This window comes from Heterodontus francisci, chromosome 1 (assembly GCF_036365525.1).
Source record: "Heterodontus francisci isolate sHetFra1 chromosome 1, sHetFra1.hap1, whole genome shotgun sequence".
Lineage (NCBI taxonomy): Eukaryota > Metazoa > Chordata > Chondrichthyes > Heterodontiformes > Heterodontidae > Heterodontus > Heterodontus francisci.
Window position 1 is genome coordinate 36,128,324 of NC_090371.1, and position 18,500 is coordinate 36,146,823.

At 43.1% G+C, this 18,500-nt stretch overlaps 1 protein-coding gene across 7 annotated transcripts in view; it reads left to right on the forward strand.

The window, feature by feature from the left end:
- The window catches only part of LOC137368807 (zinc finger matrin-type protein 1-like), a 233,908-nt gene that overhangs the window by 189,841 nt on the left and 25,567 nt on the right, over positions 1–18,500 (forward strand). For all 7 annotated transcript variants that reach the window (XM_068029041.1, XM_068029033.1, XM_068029027.1 and 4 more), the window contains one exon: positions 14,282–14,385. In XM_068029041.1, the coding sequence (XP_067885142.1) occupies positions 14,287–14,385 (99 nt within the window). In that variant the 5' untranslated portion in view covers positions 14,282–14,286. The remainder of the gene's footprint in view (positions 1–14,281; positions 14,386–18,500) is intronic.

The window sequence follows — 18,500 nt, forward strand, 5'->3', positions numbered from 1 at the left end:
AATGCATCCCTCTGAGTCATTTTTTCTCAATAGAATATATCTGAGAGTTTTGAAATATCTCCTTAAATGTCTGCCACTGCTTCTCAACTGTTTTACTTTTTAACTTATTTTCCCAGTCCTGTTTAGCCAACTCTGTACCAGGGTGAGCTTCATAACATGCCTTTGCTCTGAAAACCAGAAGTACACCAAATGGTTTGTCACAAAAATTTTATACTTTTAGACAATATGTGCAGACAATACAGTTTAATATAAGGTAGAAGGAAGAGGGACCATTTTTTTTTTGAGCCAATTACTTTCAGCTGCCTAAGGAGTTTGGCGAGGAAGTTTCTTCCCTCTCTTTTGATTTTGTTTCTCCCTGAGCTGATACAACTGCAGGGGGGAGGGTAGGAGATGTCTAGTCATGATGCTCCAGGCACCATGAATGTAGGGCAAGCGTGATGAGCCAGCTGGTCTTTCCCTGCCTATCATTTTTAAATGTTTGCAAAACAAGCATTCCTTGTGGAAATACGCACTCATTATTGATTTTAATGGGTTAAGGGGGCTATGATAATTAACCTCTCATAGGAACATAGGAGCAGGAGTAGGCCATTCAGCCCATCAAGCCTGCTCCGCCATTCAGTATGATCATGGTTGATCATCCACTTCAATGCCTTTTTCCCACACTGTCCCCATATCCCTTTATGTCATTGGTATTTAGAAATCTGTCAATCTCTGCTTTAAATTCAATGACTGAGCTACCACAGCCCTCTGGGGTAGAGAATTTCAAAGATTCACAACCTTAGGATTCTGTCCTAAGCAGCTTCCCCCTTGTTTTGAAATTGTGTCCTTGGTTCTAGATTCCCCAACCAGGGGAAACATCTTACCTGCATCTACCCTCTTACTGTTTGGGCGAGAGTAATGACTGAATGGCATAAATGGCTAACAAAATGTTGACATTGAGTTAAAAACTAACATAAATCACCTCCGCCATACTTTGTTGGAACTTCTGTGTTCTAATAATGACCACACAGACGTATGATTACTGCGACACAAGTCTTCACAAAATTCCAGCCCACTTTTTTTACACCTATCCCTTGAATTATACCAAACAGCACTGGAAGCGAGAAAGCATTCAATTTTTTTTAGTAATCTGTCAGAGAGCTGAACAGGAAAAAATTCCCAAGGAAAATAATAATTTCTAGAAAGTTCAAAATGCTGCTGGATACTAGAGCAATGGACTGAATGACCTCTTCTCATCTTTGCCTGTTCTCGGGGGTGAAGAAATATTTTGGCTTTCTGGGGAAGACTATTATTATCCTACAGATAAAATCATTACGGGGGATCAGCAGCAAATAGGAAGATTATTAGTTTCCTGCATGAGTGGCCACAATGCCTTATTTGTCATACTTTCATAATTTGACCCTTTGCTTGCATAATGAGAGCTTTATCACTTCACAATCTGCAGTAATTACCTCTTCTTTGTACTGTATTCTGTGTCTCCTCTTTTCCTTTGTACCATGCATCAATAAACCAGTCTTAGTAACACCTGGTGTTCAAATGCACATTGCTAACAAATACAAGAACTGTACCTAAAACAGATTGATTTGGCTGTATAACCTAGATTTATGTTTCAAGTCAAATAGCAACTTTTTTGTTAGTCTGAGTAGATTTAAGTCTTATAAAGACACAGTAATGTGTTTGATAAATGTGATTATTGTTCCATTTCATAAACAGATGTATTATAGGTATAAGCAAAGATAGCTGGCATCCATAGTTCTTATAAGCAATCATATGGTGAGCAACAGTTTCAGAGAAAATTCCGCAATAAGCCTGTCAGTGCTAAAAGCTATTAGTAATATCACAATAATAACTAATGTCTCATACATGCAGGACATATTTTTAGTAGAATCATCACTGTAAATTTTATTATATAATCACATTGATGTACAAATGTTGAATATTTGATATTATTTATTTCTTTATAGAGAAGTTATTTATTTATTTAGAGATACAGCATTGAAACAGGCCCTTCGGCCCACTGAGTCTGTGCCGACCCACAAACACCCATTTATACTAACCCTACAGTAATCCCATATTCCCTACCTACACTAGGGGCAATTTACAATGGCCAATTTTACCTATCACCTGCAAGTCTTTGGCTGTGGGAGGAAACCGGAGCACCCGGCGAAAACCCACGCGATCACAGGGAGAACTTGCAAACTCCACACAGGCAGTACCCAGAATTGAACCCGGGTCCCTGGAGCTGTGAGGCTGCGGTGCTAACCACTGCGCCATTGTGCCGCCCAAGTTGATCATTATGAGTCTGGAAAGGCTAAGCTATTTCTTTGAAATGGTCCAAACATACAATACAGGAGAGAGTGAAAGTTCTGATGAAAAGACATTGACCTGAAACGTTAACTATTTCTCCCTCCAGAGATACTGCCTGACCTGCTGCATATTTCCAGCATTGTCTGTTTCTATTTCAGATCTCCAGCAACTGCAATATTTTGCTTTGTTACACATGACAGTTGTGTGGCTCAGTTGGTAACACTCTGGTTTTTGAGTCAGAAGGTTGTACGTTCAATCGCACTCCAAGATCTAGACTAACATGATGAAAAGCTAGAATTTTGCAGGTGGACATTGTATGTTAAGAATTTGAGATGTTTCCGATGGATATCATAGAAATCATAGAAAGTTTAAGGTGCAGAAAGAGGCCACTTGGCCCATCGTGTCTGTGCTGGCTGAAAAATGATCTACCTATTCTAATCCTACCTTCCAGCATTTGGTCCGTAGCCCTGCAGCTTACAGCACTAGCCAGACTCCTTTTGAATGAGTTGAGGGTCTCTGCTTCAACTACTATTTCAGGCAGTGAGTTCCAGACCACCACCACCCTCTGGGTGAAAATGTTTTTCTTCAGCTCCCCTCTAATTTTTCTGCCAATCACTTTAAATCTATGCCCCCTTGTCATTGACCTCTCTGCTAAGGTAAATAGGCTGTTCACCTCCACTCTATCCAGGGCCCTCAAAATGTTGTACATTTCAATCAGATCTCCCCTCAGCCTTCTCTGTTCAAAAGAGAACAACACCAGCCTATCCAATCTTTCCTCATAGCTGCATTTTTCCAGTCTTGGCAACATTCTCGTAAATCTCCTCTGTACCCTCTCTAGTGCAGTTACATCCTTTCTGTAATGAGGTGACCAGAACTGCACACAGTACTCTAGCTGTGGCCTGACCAATGAGTTATACAATTCCAGCATAACCTTCCTAATCTTGTATTCTATATCTCGGCTAATAAAGGAAAGGATTCCATATGCCTCCTTAACCACCTTATCGACCTGTCCTGCTACCCTCAGGGATCTGTGGACATTCACTCCAAGGTCCCTCACTTCCTCTACACTTCTCAGTATTTTCCCATTAATTGTGTATTCCTTTGCCTTGTTTGACCTCCCCAAATGCATCACCTCACACTTCTCCGGGTTGTATTCCATTTGCCACTTTTCTGCCCGTCTGACCAGACCATCAATATCTTCCTGCAGCCTACAGCTATCCTTCTTGCTATCTACCACACGGTCAGTCTTTGTGTCGTCTGCAAACTTCTTGATCATGCTCCCCACGTTTATGTCCAAATCATTAATATATACCACAAAAAGCAGGGGGCCCAGTATTGAGCCCTGCGGAATGCCACTGGGAACTGTCCTCCAGTTGCTAAAACAGCCGCCAACAATTACCCTTTGTTTCCTGCCACTGAGCCAATTTTGTACCAACTTTGCTACATTTTCCTGGATCCCATGGGATTTTTTTTTAACCAGTCTGCCATGTGGGACCTTGTCAAAAGCCTTGCTAAAATCCATGTAGACCACATCAACTGCACTACCCTCATCTATCTTCCTTGTTACTTCTTCAAATTATTCAAGAAGTTGGTCAAACAAGATCTTCCCTTAACAAATCCATGCGGACTATCCTTGATTAACATGTGCCTTTCTAAGTGACAGTTTATCCTGTCTCTCAGAATAGGTTCCAGTAATTTTCCCATGTCTGAGGTTAGACTGACTGGCCTGTAATTATTTGGTTTATCCTTTGCTCCCTTTTTAAACAGAGGTACAACGTTAGCAATTCTCCAGTCCTCCAGCACCACATTTGTATCCAGTGAGGACTGGAAAATGATGGTCAGACCCTCTGCTATTTCCTCTCTTGCTTCTTTTAACAGCCTAGGATACATTTCATCTGGCCTTGGTGACTTACCAACTTTCAAGGATGCTAATCCGATTAATACTTCCTCGCTCCCTATGTTTATCACATTCAATACTTCACACTCTTCCTCAACTACAATATCTGCATCGTCCCCGTCTTTTGTGAAGGCAGACACAAAGTATTCGTTAAGAACCACACCAATATCTTCCGCTCCTACACATAGGTTACCTTTTTGGTCTCTCTCTCCTTAGTTAGGATATGATATGGTGCAAGTCCTCATGAAGTAGCCACAGATTGGACATTTTATTAATGGACATAAGTAAAAGAAAAAAGAGGAAATCATATTTTTTTATAAGTTATATAATTTTTTTAAAAATTGTAAGTGGTCTGACGGAGTTCTGCTCTAATTAAACTGACCTAGCTCCCCTGATTCCCAACTGGATAAAAACACTGTTGATGTAGTTTTAAACTGTATAGTCCAGAGGGTTTGATACCAAGTCAGTTCATATTTAGCTGATATTAACAGAGGCAACAGTTAGAGCACTAGGTCTTAGTGCCTCTGGAAGAGGGAAGAGAAAAATCAGCCAGGGTTCTTGCTCCGAATTGCTATCCAGTGATCCCTGCTGCAAAATGTGTCTGTGCATATTTGGGTGAAAATAGAATCAGGCTGAAAAGGCTGCCAACCCTCACCGTCTTGGTGACCACGTGTGGAATGGTCACTTTACAGTGTGCCAGAAGGTTAACACTGTTTGTGAAACCATGCAGCAGCACCAGTCAGTGCCTTTGAATGGAGGGAAGAGGGGAGAAAATCTGGGGATTGCAGTCTGGAACAAAGTGAGTCCAAAACCTGAAACCGCCATTTAGCCTTTCCTGGATCCAAAATTTACATTTTAAGTTAGTAGTTTGGATGTGTGTTTTCCAGCTTCCTGAGTTGTATAGAATCACACAACATAGAGGGAGGCCGTTCAGCCCATTGTGTCTGTCCTGGCTCTTTGAAAGAGCTACCATTTAGTCCCACTCTCCTGCTCTTTTCCTCTAGCCATACAGTTTTTTTCCTTTTGATGTACATTTCCAATTCCTCTTTGAAAGTTCCTGTTAAATCTGCTTCTACTACCCTTGTAATTCTCTTCCATTTTAGTCACGGGTATCTTAGGTTCAATTTTTGAACAGTTCAATTACCACAAGAGGCTGGTGTGGTATTTGAGCTAGTGCGTCGAAAGGCTGAGTGGATTATCAAAGATGCCGCAGTTCTACTAAGTGCACTCTGTATGTGTTTGAATCGGAGCCAATTGAATCTACTTTCTGCCACCATCGATGCAGCACCTGTGATTCCAGCCAGTTATGCTATGCATGTGAGATTGGATCTCAGCCAGTTTCACAACCAGTCAACATGCAAAGTGCAGTATAAAGCAGGATACAACTTCCACTCATTAAACATTAAGAAAGTGATAATCTTTGCATGTAGCTAAATGCAGGGTACACAGCTTTAAGTAATAACAGATATTTTATATTTAGAGATACAGCACTGAAACAGGCCCTTCGGCCCACCATCAACCACCCATTTATACTAATCCTACACTAATCCCATATCCCTACCGCTTCCCCACCTGTCCCTATATTCCCCTACCACCTACTAGGGGCAATTTATAATGGCCAATTTACCTACCAACCTGCAAGTCTTTGGCTGTGGGAGGAAACCAGAGCATCCGGCGAAAACCCACGCGATCACAGGGAGAACTTGTAAACTCCACACAGGCAGTACCTAGAACTGAACCTGGGCCGCTGGAGCTGTGAGGCTGCGGTGCTAACCACTGTGCCACTGTGCCGCCCATCACAAAAACAAAACCTTAAACACAGAATGTATTCGAATCGCACAGCAAATCTATCAGCCTCTGAAAAGAGAAAAGGAAAGATTAGCATTTCGATAGTCCACCCAAAACATACCCAGTTTTTTTCAGGTGCTGACAGATTCCAATGATTGGTGTATAAAGGTTTAATCTTATTATGTTGAACACCCATTTTAAGCTTTCACAGTTCTCCCTAATTTTTCTGTCAAGTAACATCTGCAACAATGACCTTTAAATTCTAAACATGAGATATTGTGTTGTAGGGTTAATGCAAAGATAGCCAGTGAACATATCTTAACTTCCAATATATTTGTTTAATGAATTTGAAAATATTCGTTTGGTAGTACAGAACTTGAGTATTTCTGAAAATAGAGACATGTTGTTGAAGCTTTTCATCTTGCACTCATCAGGACAATCCACAAGAATAACCAATGTCCAGGAAAAAAACAACTTATACTGTATGAGAAGAGAGTGCTGATTGGTTGGCAAGTGGACTCTGATTGGTAGAGACATTGCCATGGAGAATGCACAGGGCTCTGTTCTTTGCAGACAGAAAGAATATGTACAAACATTGCACCTATTTCAGCTAAACAAAATAAATGACAGCCATTCGCTGGTTCATTCCTCAGGACAATGCCTTGACCAATCAGTCAAGCTGCCTGGTTTAAATTTCAAACAAAGCTTGGCAGTTAACTGTCAGTCACCGTAAACTGATGCACTCTCCGTGGCAAGGCCTCTACCGATCAGATTCCACTTGCCAACCAATCAGCACTCTCTTCTCATACAGTATAAGTTGTTGTTTTCCCTTACATTGGTTATTGTCCTGATGAGTGCAAGATGAAAAGCTTCAACAACATGTCTCTGTTTTCAGCAATACTCAGATTTGAAAATGTTCATATCCTTTGTTGAAGTCTTCCTTTACCAAATACTGTGGCTTGCACATGTTGTGGAGTTCTGCATCCAAAACTTATAAATACTATTGTCTGAGATTGCATGTTCTGTGCAAGTCTGCAGTTTCAGCCATTAGAGGGCACTATATTTGCAGTTGGTTCACAGTGTAGCATCCATTGACATAAAAGTTGCCATTTTATTCTCACCTTGTCCCAGAGCTGTGTAAATGCCATATTCTCACTTTTATTTTTCATTGATAAGAATATATTCACTTCTGTGTTTCTAAATAGGTTTGTTGGTGACAGTAAAAGATGTTCATATGACTTCCAGAAACAAACAGTAGAACTCGAATAACAGGACTGAAAGGTGGATAAGTGACTATAACAGAGGAATGTGGGTTAACATAAAAGGTGCTTATGTTAAAGGTGGATGTTTCCCACCCCTCTCCTCCCCTCCCCACTCTTCCCCTCCCCACTCCAGCCATCTCCTGCTCCTTCCCACCCCAAGCTTTCCCTGCCCCTCCTTCCCCTGCCCCTCTCCTCCCTGCTTTTCCCTTCAACTCTCCTCCTTACCCTCCAGCCTCCAATTGCAGCCCTCCCCTCCCTTCCCCTCAACTTCCTGCCCCTATACATCCTTGCTCCTCCCCCTCCCCTTCCCCACTCCGCCCCCTGTCCTTGCCCATGCCTCTGCCTCTCCTCTCCTCTTCCCGCCTCTAACATTAGTTAATGTAAAGAAGGATGCTAGGTCAAAATAAAAATAAAACAAAAACCCTGAACCAGTCCTGCTTACAATCCAGCTCCCCCATCAAACCACTCAGTGCTGCTTCCTACTCAAGCCTCACTGATTTCAGAAAATCAGGTTTAATCTCCAGTAAACTTCAGGCATCGTGTGAATCAAGTCCATTGCCTGACAGTTAGGAACAGCTCCTACAACCACCTCAGTTGGTCCATGTGAACTGGAAGGAGCAGATCTCTCCCTTCAGCTGTTGGTTAGTTTTTTATAAAGTTGTTGCTCCTTCACTCTTTCATCCGAGTAATGATTGGGACCCTGCCCTGCATCTTCCCGCACACTCTTTCGCTCTGTCACTCCCAAGTGCAGTGTACCTCCCCCAGGCCTGCTATTTCCAGCTTGCTGCTGCTTGTTCTGCTCCAACGCCACTGTCCGGTTCCTTTGGCAGCCATTATTGGTCGACTATTTAGCCCATTCTGTGGTGCTAACTCTCCACCACATCCAGTTGTTTTTCACTTGTTCATGTAGAATGTTACTCTCTCTGTCTGATCCGTGCAATCCTACTCCCGATCTTCACTGGCTCTTGACCCATTCTGCCACTAAAGAGTAATTGATGTTTTTGGAGTTTGGCAACAGCACTGACTTGGTTTTAAATATCAACCATATATCACACAAAGCAAATTATCTATTTTAAAATTAGTCATCTTGGCTTTCTCCTTTTCCACTTATTCATCTTTTAGCATTGTTACATTTCACTATAATAAATAAGGAAAGAAAGACTTGCATTTATGTAGCACATTCAACGACATTCAGGATGTCCCAAAGTGCTTTACAGCCAATGACATACTTTTGAAGTGTAGTCTATGTTGTTATGTAGGAAACATGACAGCTAATTGCGCACAGCAAGCTCCCATGAGCAACAATGTGATAGTGGCCAGATAATCTGTTTTTTTTTTAGTGATGTTGGTTGAGAGATAATTATTGTCCAAGTCGCCAGGGAGAATTCCCCTGCTCTTCTTTGAAATGATGCCCTGGGATTGAGAGGAGTGGGGGGGTGGGGGGTGGAAATGAGGCATCGGTTTAATGTCTCATCGAAAAATGGCACCTCCAACAGTGCAGGAATTGCTTACTATTACACTGGAATGTAGTACCCCCAGTGCTCAAGTCACTGGAGTTTTAATGAGTGCAAATATATGTTTAAACAAAATGCACGTGTTAGTGCTTTTAGGGTGATATTTATCTGGTTTATGTACTGGTCTATGATAATTTGTAACAGATTTTGGCATTTGTGGGTCATCAGATAAGTATTGATTTCTGGGAATGGTTTCTGGGAGATCCGGTGTGTTTCGGGGCAGTGAGACATCTGAGGGGTTAAGGAGGATACCATAAAATATGAGTGTGAACTTTGAATTGTTACGACAAGGTCCGATAGGTGTCTAGGGGTCTGTTACTATCTTCACCTGGTCCTATTGTAACAGGGTTTAATTTAAACACATTCTGTGTTTTGAGCTCCCCCTTTGTGAATCCTTGTTCACAACTCACCAATTATAAGGGAAGGAAATGAGCACAAACAGGCTTTCTTTGGTTTAAAGAAGAAAGATGAAATTTATTAAACCTTAAACCTTTAGGTTAACGCCTATGGATACACAGCGTGCCTGTGCTAGCATGCACACACAATACACACATGCAAATAGGGACAGAAAAGAGCAGAGGAAAAGATAAATAGAACAGTTTGAGGTAATCTCTTGTTACTGTTTCTCGAGCTCGCTGTAGTCCTTGATTGAAGATATGGGACCTAGTTTCGTTGGGGCCTAGTATTCTTCATAAACCTTGTTCACGTAGGCGATTTTTATCTCTGTGAGTTTACGTGTCTTCGATAGTTTCAGTTCCTTGAGAGATGAGCAGGCAGGAGAGGAGAGGTCTTCTCAAACCAGGAGCCAGGAGCTTTCTGATCTCAAGTACTGTTTTCTCCTATGTAAAACTCTCAGTTCAACCTCTGCAACAGCCAGTTAGTCATGTGGCTAAAACTGGTTTGACCACTTCTGTGTATTGGGGAATTAACTACCGGGTCCCCATTGTTTCAACACAGTCTGTTACTATGCAAATGTCTTTCCAGTCAGGAACTTGCAATTTTTAAGTTTTGATGTTCATGTGGCGAAACTCTGTGTGCCTCAATCTTGGCAGATGAGGGGTTTGCCTGACAGAATGGAAACATTGTGATCTTTATGATATGCAGCAATAGAGGTTTCTTGATTTTGCTGTGTTTTTTTATTGGTATAGTATTATAGATGGCAGTATAGCCTATGTGCTGATGCTTGTACATTCTCTTGGCATTTCTTCACGGACGCAAATTTTGGGAAAGTGGTAGTCATCAGTTGCAGGCCTGCTGGTGCCCAGTCAGGCCTATCTGTGACCGGCAGATTCTCCCACAGCTGGTACAAGTGAAGGTGTAGTTGCTGCTGGGGGCAATTGGATCTGTCTTTCTCCTTTTCTCTTTCATGCTGGTTCTTCGCTCAGTCTCAAAGGTATCTGTAGCCTTTCTGATGTAGCATCTCCAAGCATCACGATCTATGGTCTGCGCTTCCCACTGGCGATGGTCGATGTGGCACAGAGAGAGGGTCTTCTTCAGGGAGTCCGTGAAATGCTTGCATGGGGCCCCTCTGTTCCTTTTACTTATGGTCAGATTCCCATACAACACGATCTTGGGCAGGCAATTGTCGTCCATCCGGGTAACATGACCAGCCCAACGCAGTTGGCTTTGCAGGAGGATGGCCTCGATGCTGGTGATGTTGGCTGTTTCCAGGACTTCAATGTTTGAGATGCGATCCTGCCAGCGGATCTTGAGGATGCTGCGGAGGCAGCGTTGATGGAAGTGTTCTAGAAGGCGTACATGACAGTGGTATAGGACCCATGACTGGGCGCCATACAGAAGGGTGGTGAGAACTATGGCTTTGTACAGTTTGAGTTTAGTCTGTGCTCTGGAGCTGTGTTTGCTCCACTCACATTTGTAGATGTTGATGTAGATGTAGATTGTCGATGGTGGTCACAGTTTCCTCCAGAGTTGGGCTCTCATCCAGTTCTTCTTTGACAGGCTGTTGTTGGATGTGACCGATGGCAGTATCATGCACTGTGCACTTGGCGCTGAAGAGAGTTTCAAAGTGCTCCGACCAGCAATCCAGGACTGACTCCTTGTCGATATCTAGGGTCTTGTCGTCAGCCCTCCTTCAAGGGGTTTTGGGTTTGATATGCTGGTCCATAGACATATTGTACTGCTTCGTAGAAACTTCTTATGTCGCCAGTATCGGTGTACATTTTTTTTTTTGATTTAGAGATACAGCACTGAAACAGGCCCTTCGGCCCACCGAGTCTGTGCCGACCATTAACACTAATCCTACACTAATCCCATATTCCTACCACATCCTCCCCTGTCCCTATATTCCCCTACCTATACTAGGGGCAATTTATAATGGCCAATTTACCTATCAACGTGCAAGTCTTTTGGCTGTGGGAGGAAACCGGAGCACCCGGAGGAAACCCACGCAGACACAGGGAGAACTTGCAAACTCCACACAGGCAGTACCCTGAATTGAACCCGGGTCGCTGGAGCTGTGAGGCTGCGGTCCTAACCACTGCGCCGCCCAGTGGAGTTTTTTCCACAAGTACAATCCACCAGTCATTTTGGAAGTTCCTCAGTTTACATTGAAGTGTGCTGAATGCTTGATGGTAGGCTGTCTTTTTCTCTTGGCTGTTGGCTGAGCCAGGTGAGCCTGGTGAGCTGACCTTTTTATTTTTAACGGAACTTGAATTTCCTTGTCATTTTCATCAAACCAGTCCCTATTCTTGTAAGTATCCAGTACTGCAGCTATGATGTGTTCCCAGAGTTCTTCTAGAGTGGAATCAGCAGTGAGATCAGGATGTTCCAGTTTAGTCTGTAAGGTTGCTTGATATCTATCTCTGCAAGATGAGGTTTTCAGGTTCCTGACTCGAAATTTCTTTGATGGGTTGTCTCTAGGCCTGTTCTTGGGCTTAGGCTTGAAGTCGAAGTTCAGCTTTGAACAAACGAGCCAGTGGTCTGCATGACCGTCAGCACTGGACATGACTCTAGTATGCAGAACGTCCTTTAGGTCACACTGGTGCACCAAGATGTAATCTATCAGGTGCCAGTGTTTAGAGCGGGGATGCATCCATGTGGACTTGAAGCAATCTTTTTGTTGAAAGAAGGTGTTTGTTATGGACAGCTGCTTTTCTGCACAGCATTCCAAGAGTTTTTTTCCGTTTTCATTACAGTTTCCAACTCCATGGTTTCCGAGCACTCCCTTCCATGCGGGGCTGTCAAGGCCCACTGTGGCACTGAAATTGCCAAGGACAACAATTTTCTTCTTGGGAGGAGCATTCTGGATGAGTTCACGGAGATTTGTGTAGAACTTATCTTTGTCAGCTGGGGTAGCCTTCAGAGTTGGGCGTAAACACTGATAAGGGTTGCATGCTGCTGGTCTTGGAGGGGCAAGTGCAGGGACATGATGTGTTCAGAGTGCCCAATTGGCAGGTTTGAAAGTTTAGTGGTGATAGTCGTCTTCACCATGGGGCTGATACTGAAGAAGCGTTGTTCACCTTGAGGTCTACCTGACCAATAGAGGGTGAACAGAACAGCATTGTGTTCTGTTAGGCTGCCTTGCTCTGGGAAGCAGACCTCACTCAGGGCCAATCAATATCTATATCAATGCCTAGTCTGGCTAGTTCATGGACCACCAGGGCTGAGCGACTTTGGGGGCAGCTGTTGTCACCAGAGTTGAGCATTGTTCTCATGTTCCAGCAGGCGAGTTTCAGAATTTTTTTTCTTTTCCAACCTTTGAAGCGAGGTTAGGAGTTCGCGTTTCCTCCTCTGTAGTAGTTTGACCACATTAAGTGATGCCCATTGACCACGGCAAGCCAGCTGGGTAGTAGGGAGACGAGCATTTGTTTAGGCTACCTTGTCTAGGCCCCACCTCCAATTCAGGAGCAAGCAGTGCTGTCCTTCAAAAATGCTTCCTGGTCGCTCAGGGGCTACCGGGTCATGATGTCCTCTCTAGGTCATCATCAAAACGAACAATATCCTGAGCCGCCTGCATGCAGGATTGGAACTGTGGCTGCCAGTGCCATCTTGCACCTGCCGTTTTCACCCCTTTCCCGTCGCGACTGGACTTACTTGTTGAGTTATAGTTGCGGTGGATGGATTTCCTTCCTTCTTTCCTGTTAGCGGTCAGTAGCTGGTAATGCCTTTTAAATGCATTCTCCGTATTCGTATAATGCATTGTAATATGGATAAAGTTCTACAACCCAATCTGGGATTCAGGTGATCTTTATATAAATCCTGAAAGTGGTGCAATCTGCACGCTTTGACTAGATTCTCATAATATTGCTCTCTGTTAGCTATCGTTCATTTTAACAGGTGGTGGTGAGCCTTCAGAATAATAGGAAGCCAAAACTTAGTTTTGTATCTGGCAAGAGCTGCACCTCAGACCATTAGAAATGTGTGAGATTGCACAAAATATATAGAGGCGCTGAAGAAGGTGCAAAAATGATACCAGAACTGAGAGTGTATAAGTATTAAGAAAGACTGAACAAGGCTGGGGCTGTTTTCCCTGGAAAAGAGAAGGCTGAGGACCTGACCTGATAGAGGTCTGTAAGATTATGAAAGGTTTAATAATTTAGATGTAAAGATGTTTGCAGGTAAAGAACGCAATTAGGGGGCATAAATATAAGATAGTCACTGCTAAATCCAAAAAGGGATTCAGGAGAAACTTCTTTACTGAGAGTGTTTGGACTGTGAAACTAAATGGAGTGGTTGAATTGAATAGCATAGATGCATTTCAGAGCCAGCTAGGTGACTACATGACAGAGAAAGGAATAGAAGGATATCCAGATATGGTTACATGAAGTTGGGTAGGAGGAGGTGAAGTATAAACACCAGCATAGACAAGCTGGGCTGAATGGCCTGCTTCTGTGCTGTAAGTTCTATGTAAGATGGGGAAAGCAAACTTTAAATAAAGATAGGCGGATTTGCAAGTTACTTTATTCATTTTCTAATTTCTAAAAAACTGCACACTTTATTTGTAAAGAAAAAGAAACGGCATAATTATTGAAATCTGAAATAAAAGCCGAAAATGCTCGAAATACATTTGAAGGAGTAACACCAGCTTGATGTTTCAAGTGGAACATTTAATCAGACCTGGGAATCGTTGGGATGGAGTTCCAGCTGACTTTTATTTCCAACGCTTTCTGTCCTGATTTCTGTACACTATTCACTGCCTAATGTCCAGAAAGTGAAAAACTTTAATTCTCGGAATGTACTCTTAAACCTCAGTGAGCCATAGCTGCCATACTGATTTTGTATGAAATCTGTTTGCATATTTAATCAAAAAAAATTCTTGTCAGATCAGTAATTTTTGGCAGTGCCTCTGAGTGAACAGTCTGCTCCAAATTCAAAGTCATTTTATAGAACTAAATTCCCATTTTGCTGTGTTATTTGAATTGTTTAACTTCAATTATGGGATAATTTAAGTATTTTCTCTATTGCAAAGAATAGACTTTGAATTGGCAGGGGTGGACTGTACGTAAATAGACTTTTATTGATTTCGAAATGATATTTTGAATACTTTTTTTCAGACCAAATGGGAGGTCACAATGACAGCGACCTTTTCCTGGATAACTACTGCAGGGTTTGCTGTGCCATGTTGATCTCAGAAGTCCAAAGGACCACACATTATGAGGTAGCTTCTAGGCGTTCAATAATAAACGTACATAAACACCATATTGCGCCTTATGTGCAATAATTATTTTGTTTAATCACGAGAACACCAAAATAGTTGAAGGAACTTTTGAAAACCTCATTATATTCATAATCTCATTTTGTAAAATGCCTCCCTGGTCATCGGCAACTCTCAGTTTAAATCGATGCTCCATTTAATCAAGCCTTGCTGTTGTAACTTGACATTCTCCAAACACTGCTCGGGTGTCACAGACAGGTGCTCAACCATTATCTGTTCTCTGTGTAATTTAGATGCTATCGACCTGAAAAATGATTTCTTTTTCATTGTGATCTGATGAAGTATACTTCAGTTGTAGTGTTGCAAAAACGTCCTCTCCCTGTCATGCAATGTATATGCTGAACACTTAACCAGAAGGTAAAATAGCAGTTAAAGTCTATGGTGTAGAGTTTCCGCTTTGGGCAGAATCAGGAGTTTGTGCCCAAAATACACTTGAAGTTGCTCAGGTTAGGTTACAGTTCAGGTTTCTGCTAAGATTCATTTATATATTTCCATGAACCAGCACAATAGAATGTAATAGCTTATTTTTCTTTCCATTAAAAAGTATTCTTTGTATTTAAGAGTGGGTATCCTGGTGTCGTTTTATTAATACAGATGAAAATGGGTTTATCTACAAAAATAAGCATTTTTAATAAGCTTGTCCAGTCTTCCACCTGTGAACAACCTGATTTAAAATCACTAAAAATAACTTTTAAAAACTATACTGAACTAGTTTCATTGGAACACACTAGTCAATTTCTGAATAAATAAATTATTTTTTTGATGTGAACAATCATTTGAAAAGTCCCTAATGGTGCCTGTGCACCTAAGGAAATGAGCGCAATCTGAAGGGGGAGTTTAGGGAGTTAGGTAGTAAGTTAAAAAAACAGGACCTCTAGGGTTGTAATCTCTGGATTACTCCCTGTGCCACGTGCCAGTGAGGCTAGAAATAGGAAGATTGTGCAGCTAAACACGTGGCTGAGCTGCTGGTGCTGAAGGGAGGGTTTCAGATATCTGGACCATTGGGATCTCTTCAGGGACAGATGGGACCTGTACAAGAAGGACGGGTTGCATCTAAACTGGAGGGGCACTAATGTCCTGGCTGCAAGATTTGCTAGCGTCACTCGGGAGGGTTTAAACTAGTGTGGCAGGGGGGTGGGAACCAGAGCAGTAGGACAGCGAGTGAAATAAATGAGGAGGACATAGTAAATAAGGCCAGTAGGACTAAGAGGAAGAGCAGGCAGGGAGATGTTGCTGAGCACAGCGGGACTGGTGGTCTGAAGTGCATTTGTTTCAATGCGAGAAGTATAACAGGTAAGGCAGATGAACTTAGAGCTTGGATTAGTACTTGGAACTATGATGTTGTTGCTATTACAGAGACTTGGTTGAGGGAAGGGTAGGATTGGCAGCTAAATGTTCCAGGCTTTAGAAGCTTCAGGCGGGATAGAGGGGGATGTAAAAGGGGTGGGGGAGTTGCATTACTTGTTAAGGAGAATATCACAGCTGTACTGCGGGAGGACAGCTCAGAGGGGTCATGCAGCGAGGCAATATGGGTGGAGCTCCGGAATAGGAAGGGTGCAGTCACGATGTTGGGGGTTTACTACAGGCCTCCCAACAGCCAGCGGGAGGTAGAGGAGCAGATATGTAGACAGATTTTGGAAAGATGTAAAGGTAACAGGGTTGTAGTGGTGGGTGATTTTAACCCCCTATATTGACTAGGACTCACTTAGTGCTAGGAGCTTGGATGGGGCAGAGTTTGTGAGGAGCATCCAGGAGGGCTTCTTGAAACAGTATGCAGATAGTCCAACTAGGGATGGGGCCATTCTGGATCTGGTGTTGGGGAATGAGCCCGGCGAGGTGGTCGAAGTTTCAGTGGGGGAGCATTTTGGGAACAGTGACCATAATTCCATAAGTTTTAAGGTACTTGTGGATAAGGATAAGAGTAGTCCTCAGTTGAAGGTGCTAAATTGGGGGAAGGCTAATTATAACAATATTAGGCAGGAACTGAAGAATTTAGATTGGGTGCGGCTGTTTGAGGGATAAATCAACATCTGACATGTGGGAGTCTTTCAAACGTCAGCTGATTAGAATCCAGGACCAGCATGTTCCTGTGAGGAAGAAAGACAAGTTTGGCAAGTTTCAGGAAGCTTGGATAACGCAGGATATTGTGAGCCTCGTCAAAAAGAAAAAGGAAGCATTTGTAAGGGCTGGAAGGCTAGGAACAGATGAAGCACTTGAGGAACATAAAGACAGTAGGAAGGAACTTAAGCGAGGAGTTAGGAGGGCTAAAAGGGGTCATGAAAAGTCATTGGCAAACAGGATTAAGGAAAATCCCAAGACTTTTTATACATATATAAAGAGGAAGAGGGTAACCAGGGAAAGGGTTGGCCCACTCAAGGACAGAGATGGGAATCTATGTGTGGGGCCAGAGGAAATGGGCGAGGTGGTAAATGAGTACTTTACCTCAGTATTCACCAAAGAGAAGGACTTGGTGGATGATGAGTCTAGGGAAGGGAGTGCAGATAGTCTCAGTCATCTCATTATCAAAAAGGAGGAGGTGTTGGGTGTCTTGCAAAGCATTAAGGTAGATAAGTCCCCAGGGGCTGATGGGATCTACCCCAGAATACTGAGGGAGGCAAGGGAAGAAATTGCTGGGGCCTTGACAGAAATCTTTGCATCCTCATTGGCTACAGGTGAGGTTCCAGGGGACTGGAGAATAGTCAATGTTGTGCCTTTGTTTAAGAAAGGTGGCAAGGATAATCCAGGAAATTATAGGCCGGTGAGCCTTACGTCAGTGGTAGGGAAACTATTAGACAGGATTATTCGGGACAGGATTTACTTCCATTTGGAAACAAATGACCTTATTAGTGAGAGACAGCATGGTTTTGTGAAGGGGAGGTCGTGTCTTACTAATTTGGTTGAGTTTTTTGAGGAAGTGACAAAGATGATTGATGAAGGAAGGGCAGTGGATGTTATCTATGTGGACTTTAGTAAAACCTTTGACAAGGTCCCGCATGGCAGACTGATACAAAAGGTGAAGTCACACGGGATCAGAGGTGAGCTGGCAAGATGGATACAGAACTGGCTCAGCCATAGAAGACAGAGGGTATCAGTGGATGGGTTTAGTTTAGTTTAGTTTAGAGATACAGCACTGAAACAGGCCCTTCGGCCCACCGAGTCTGTGCCGACCATCAACCACCCATTTATACTAATCCTACACTAATCCCATATTCCTATCACATCCCCACCTGTCCCTATATATTTCCCTACCACCTACCTATACTAGGGGCAATTTATAATGGCCAATTAACCTATCAACCTGCAAGTCTTTGGCATGTGGGAGGAAACCGGAGCACCCGGAGGAAACCCACGCAGACACAGGGAGAACTAGCAAACTCCGCACAGGCAGTACCCAGAATCGAACCCGGGTCCCTGGAGCTGTGAGGCTGCGGTGCTAACCACTGCGCCACTGTGCTTTTTCTGTGTTTTTCTGAATGGAGGAATGTGACTAGTGGTGTTCCGCAGGGATCAGTGCTGGGACCTTTGCTCTTTGTAGTATATATAAATGATTTGGAGGAATATGTAGCTGGTCTGATTAGTAAGTTTGCGGACGACACAAAATTTGGTGGAGTTGCGGATAATGATGAGGATTGTCAGAGGATACAGCAGGATATAGATCGGTTGGAGACTTGGGCGGAGAAATGGCAGATGGAGTTTAATCCGGACAAATGTGAGGTAATGCATTTTGGAAGGTCTAATGCAGGTGGGAAGTGTACAGTAAATGGCAGAACCCTTACCAGTATTGACAGGCAGAGAGATCTGGGCGTACGGGTCCACAGGTCAGTGAAAGTGGCAACGCAGGTGGATAAGGTAGTCAAGAAGGCATACGGCATGCTTGTCTTCATCGGTCGGAGCATAGAGTATAGAAATTGGCAAGTCATGTTGCAGCTGTACAGAACCTTAGTTAGGCCACACTGAGAATATTGCGTGCAATTCTGGTCGCCACACTACCAGAAGACAGTGGAGGCTTTGGAGAGGGTACAGAGGAGGTTTACCAGGATGTTGCCTGGTCTGGAGGG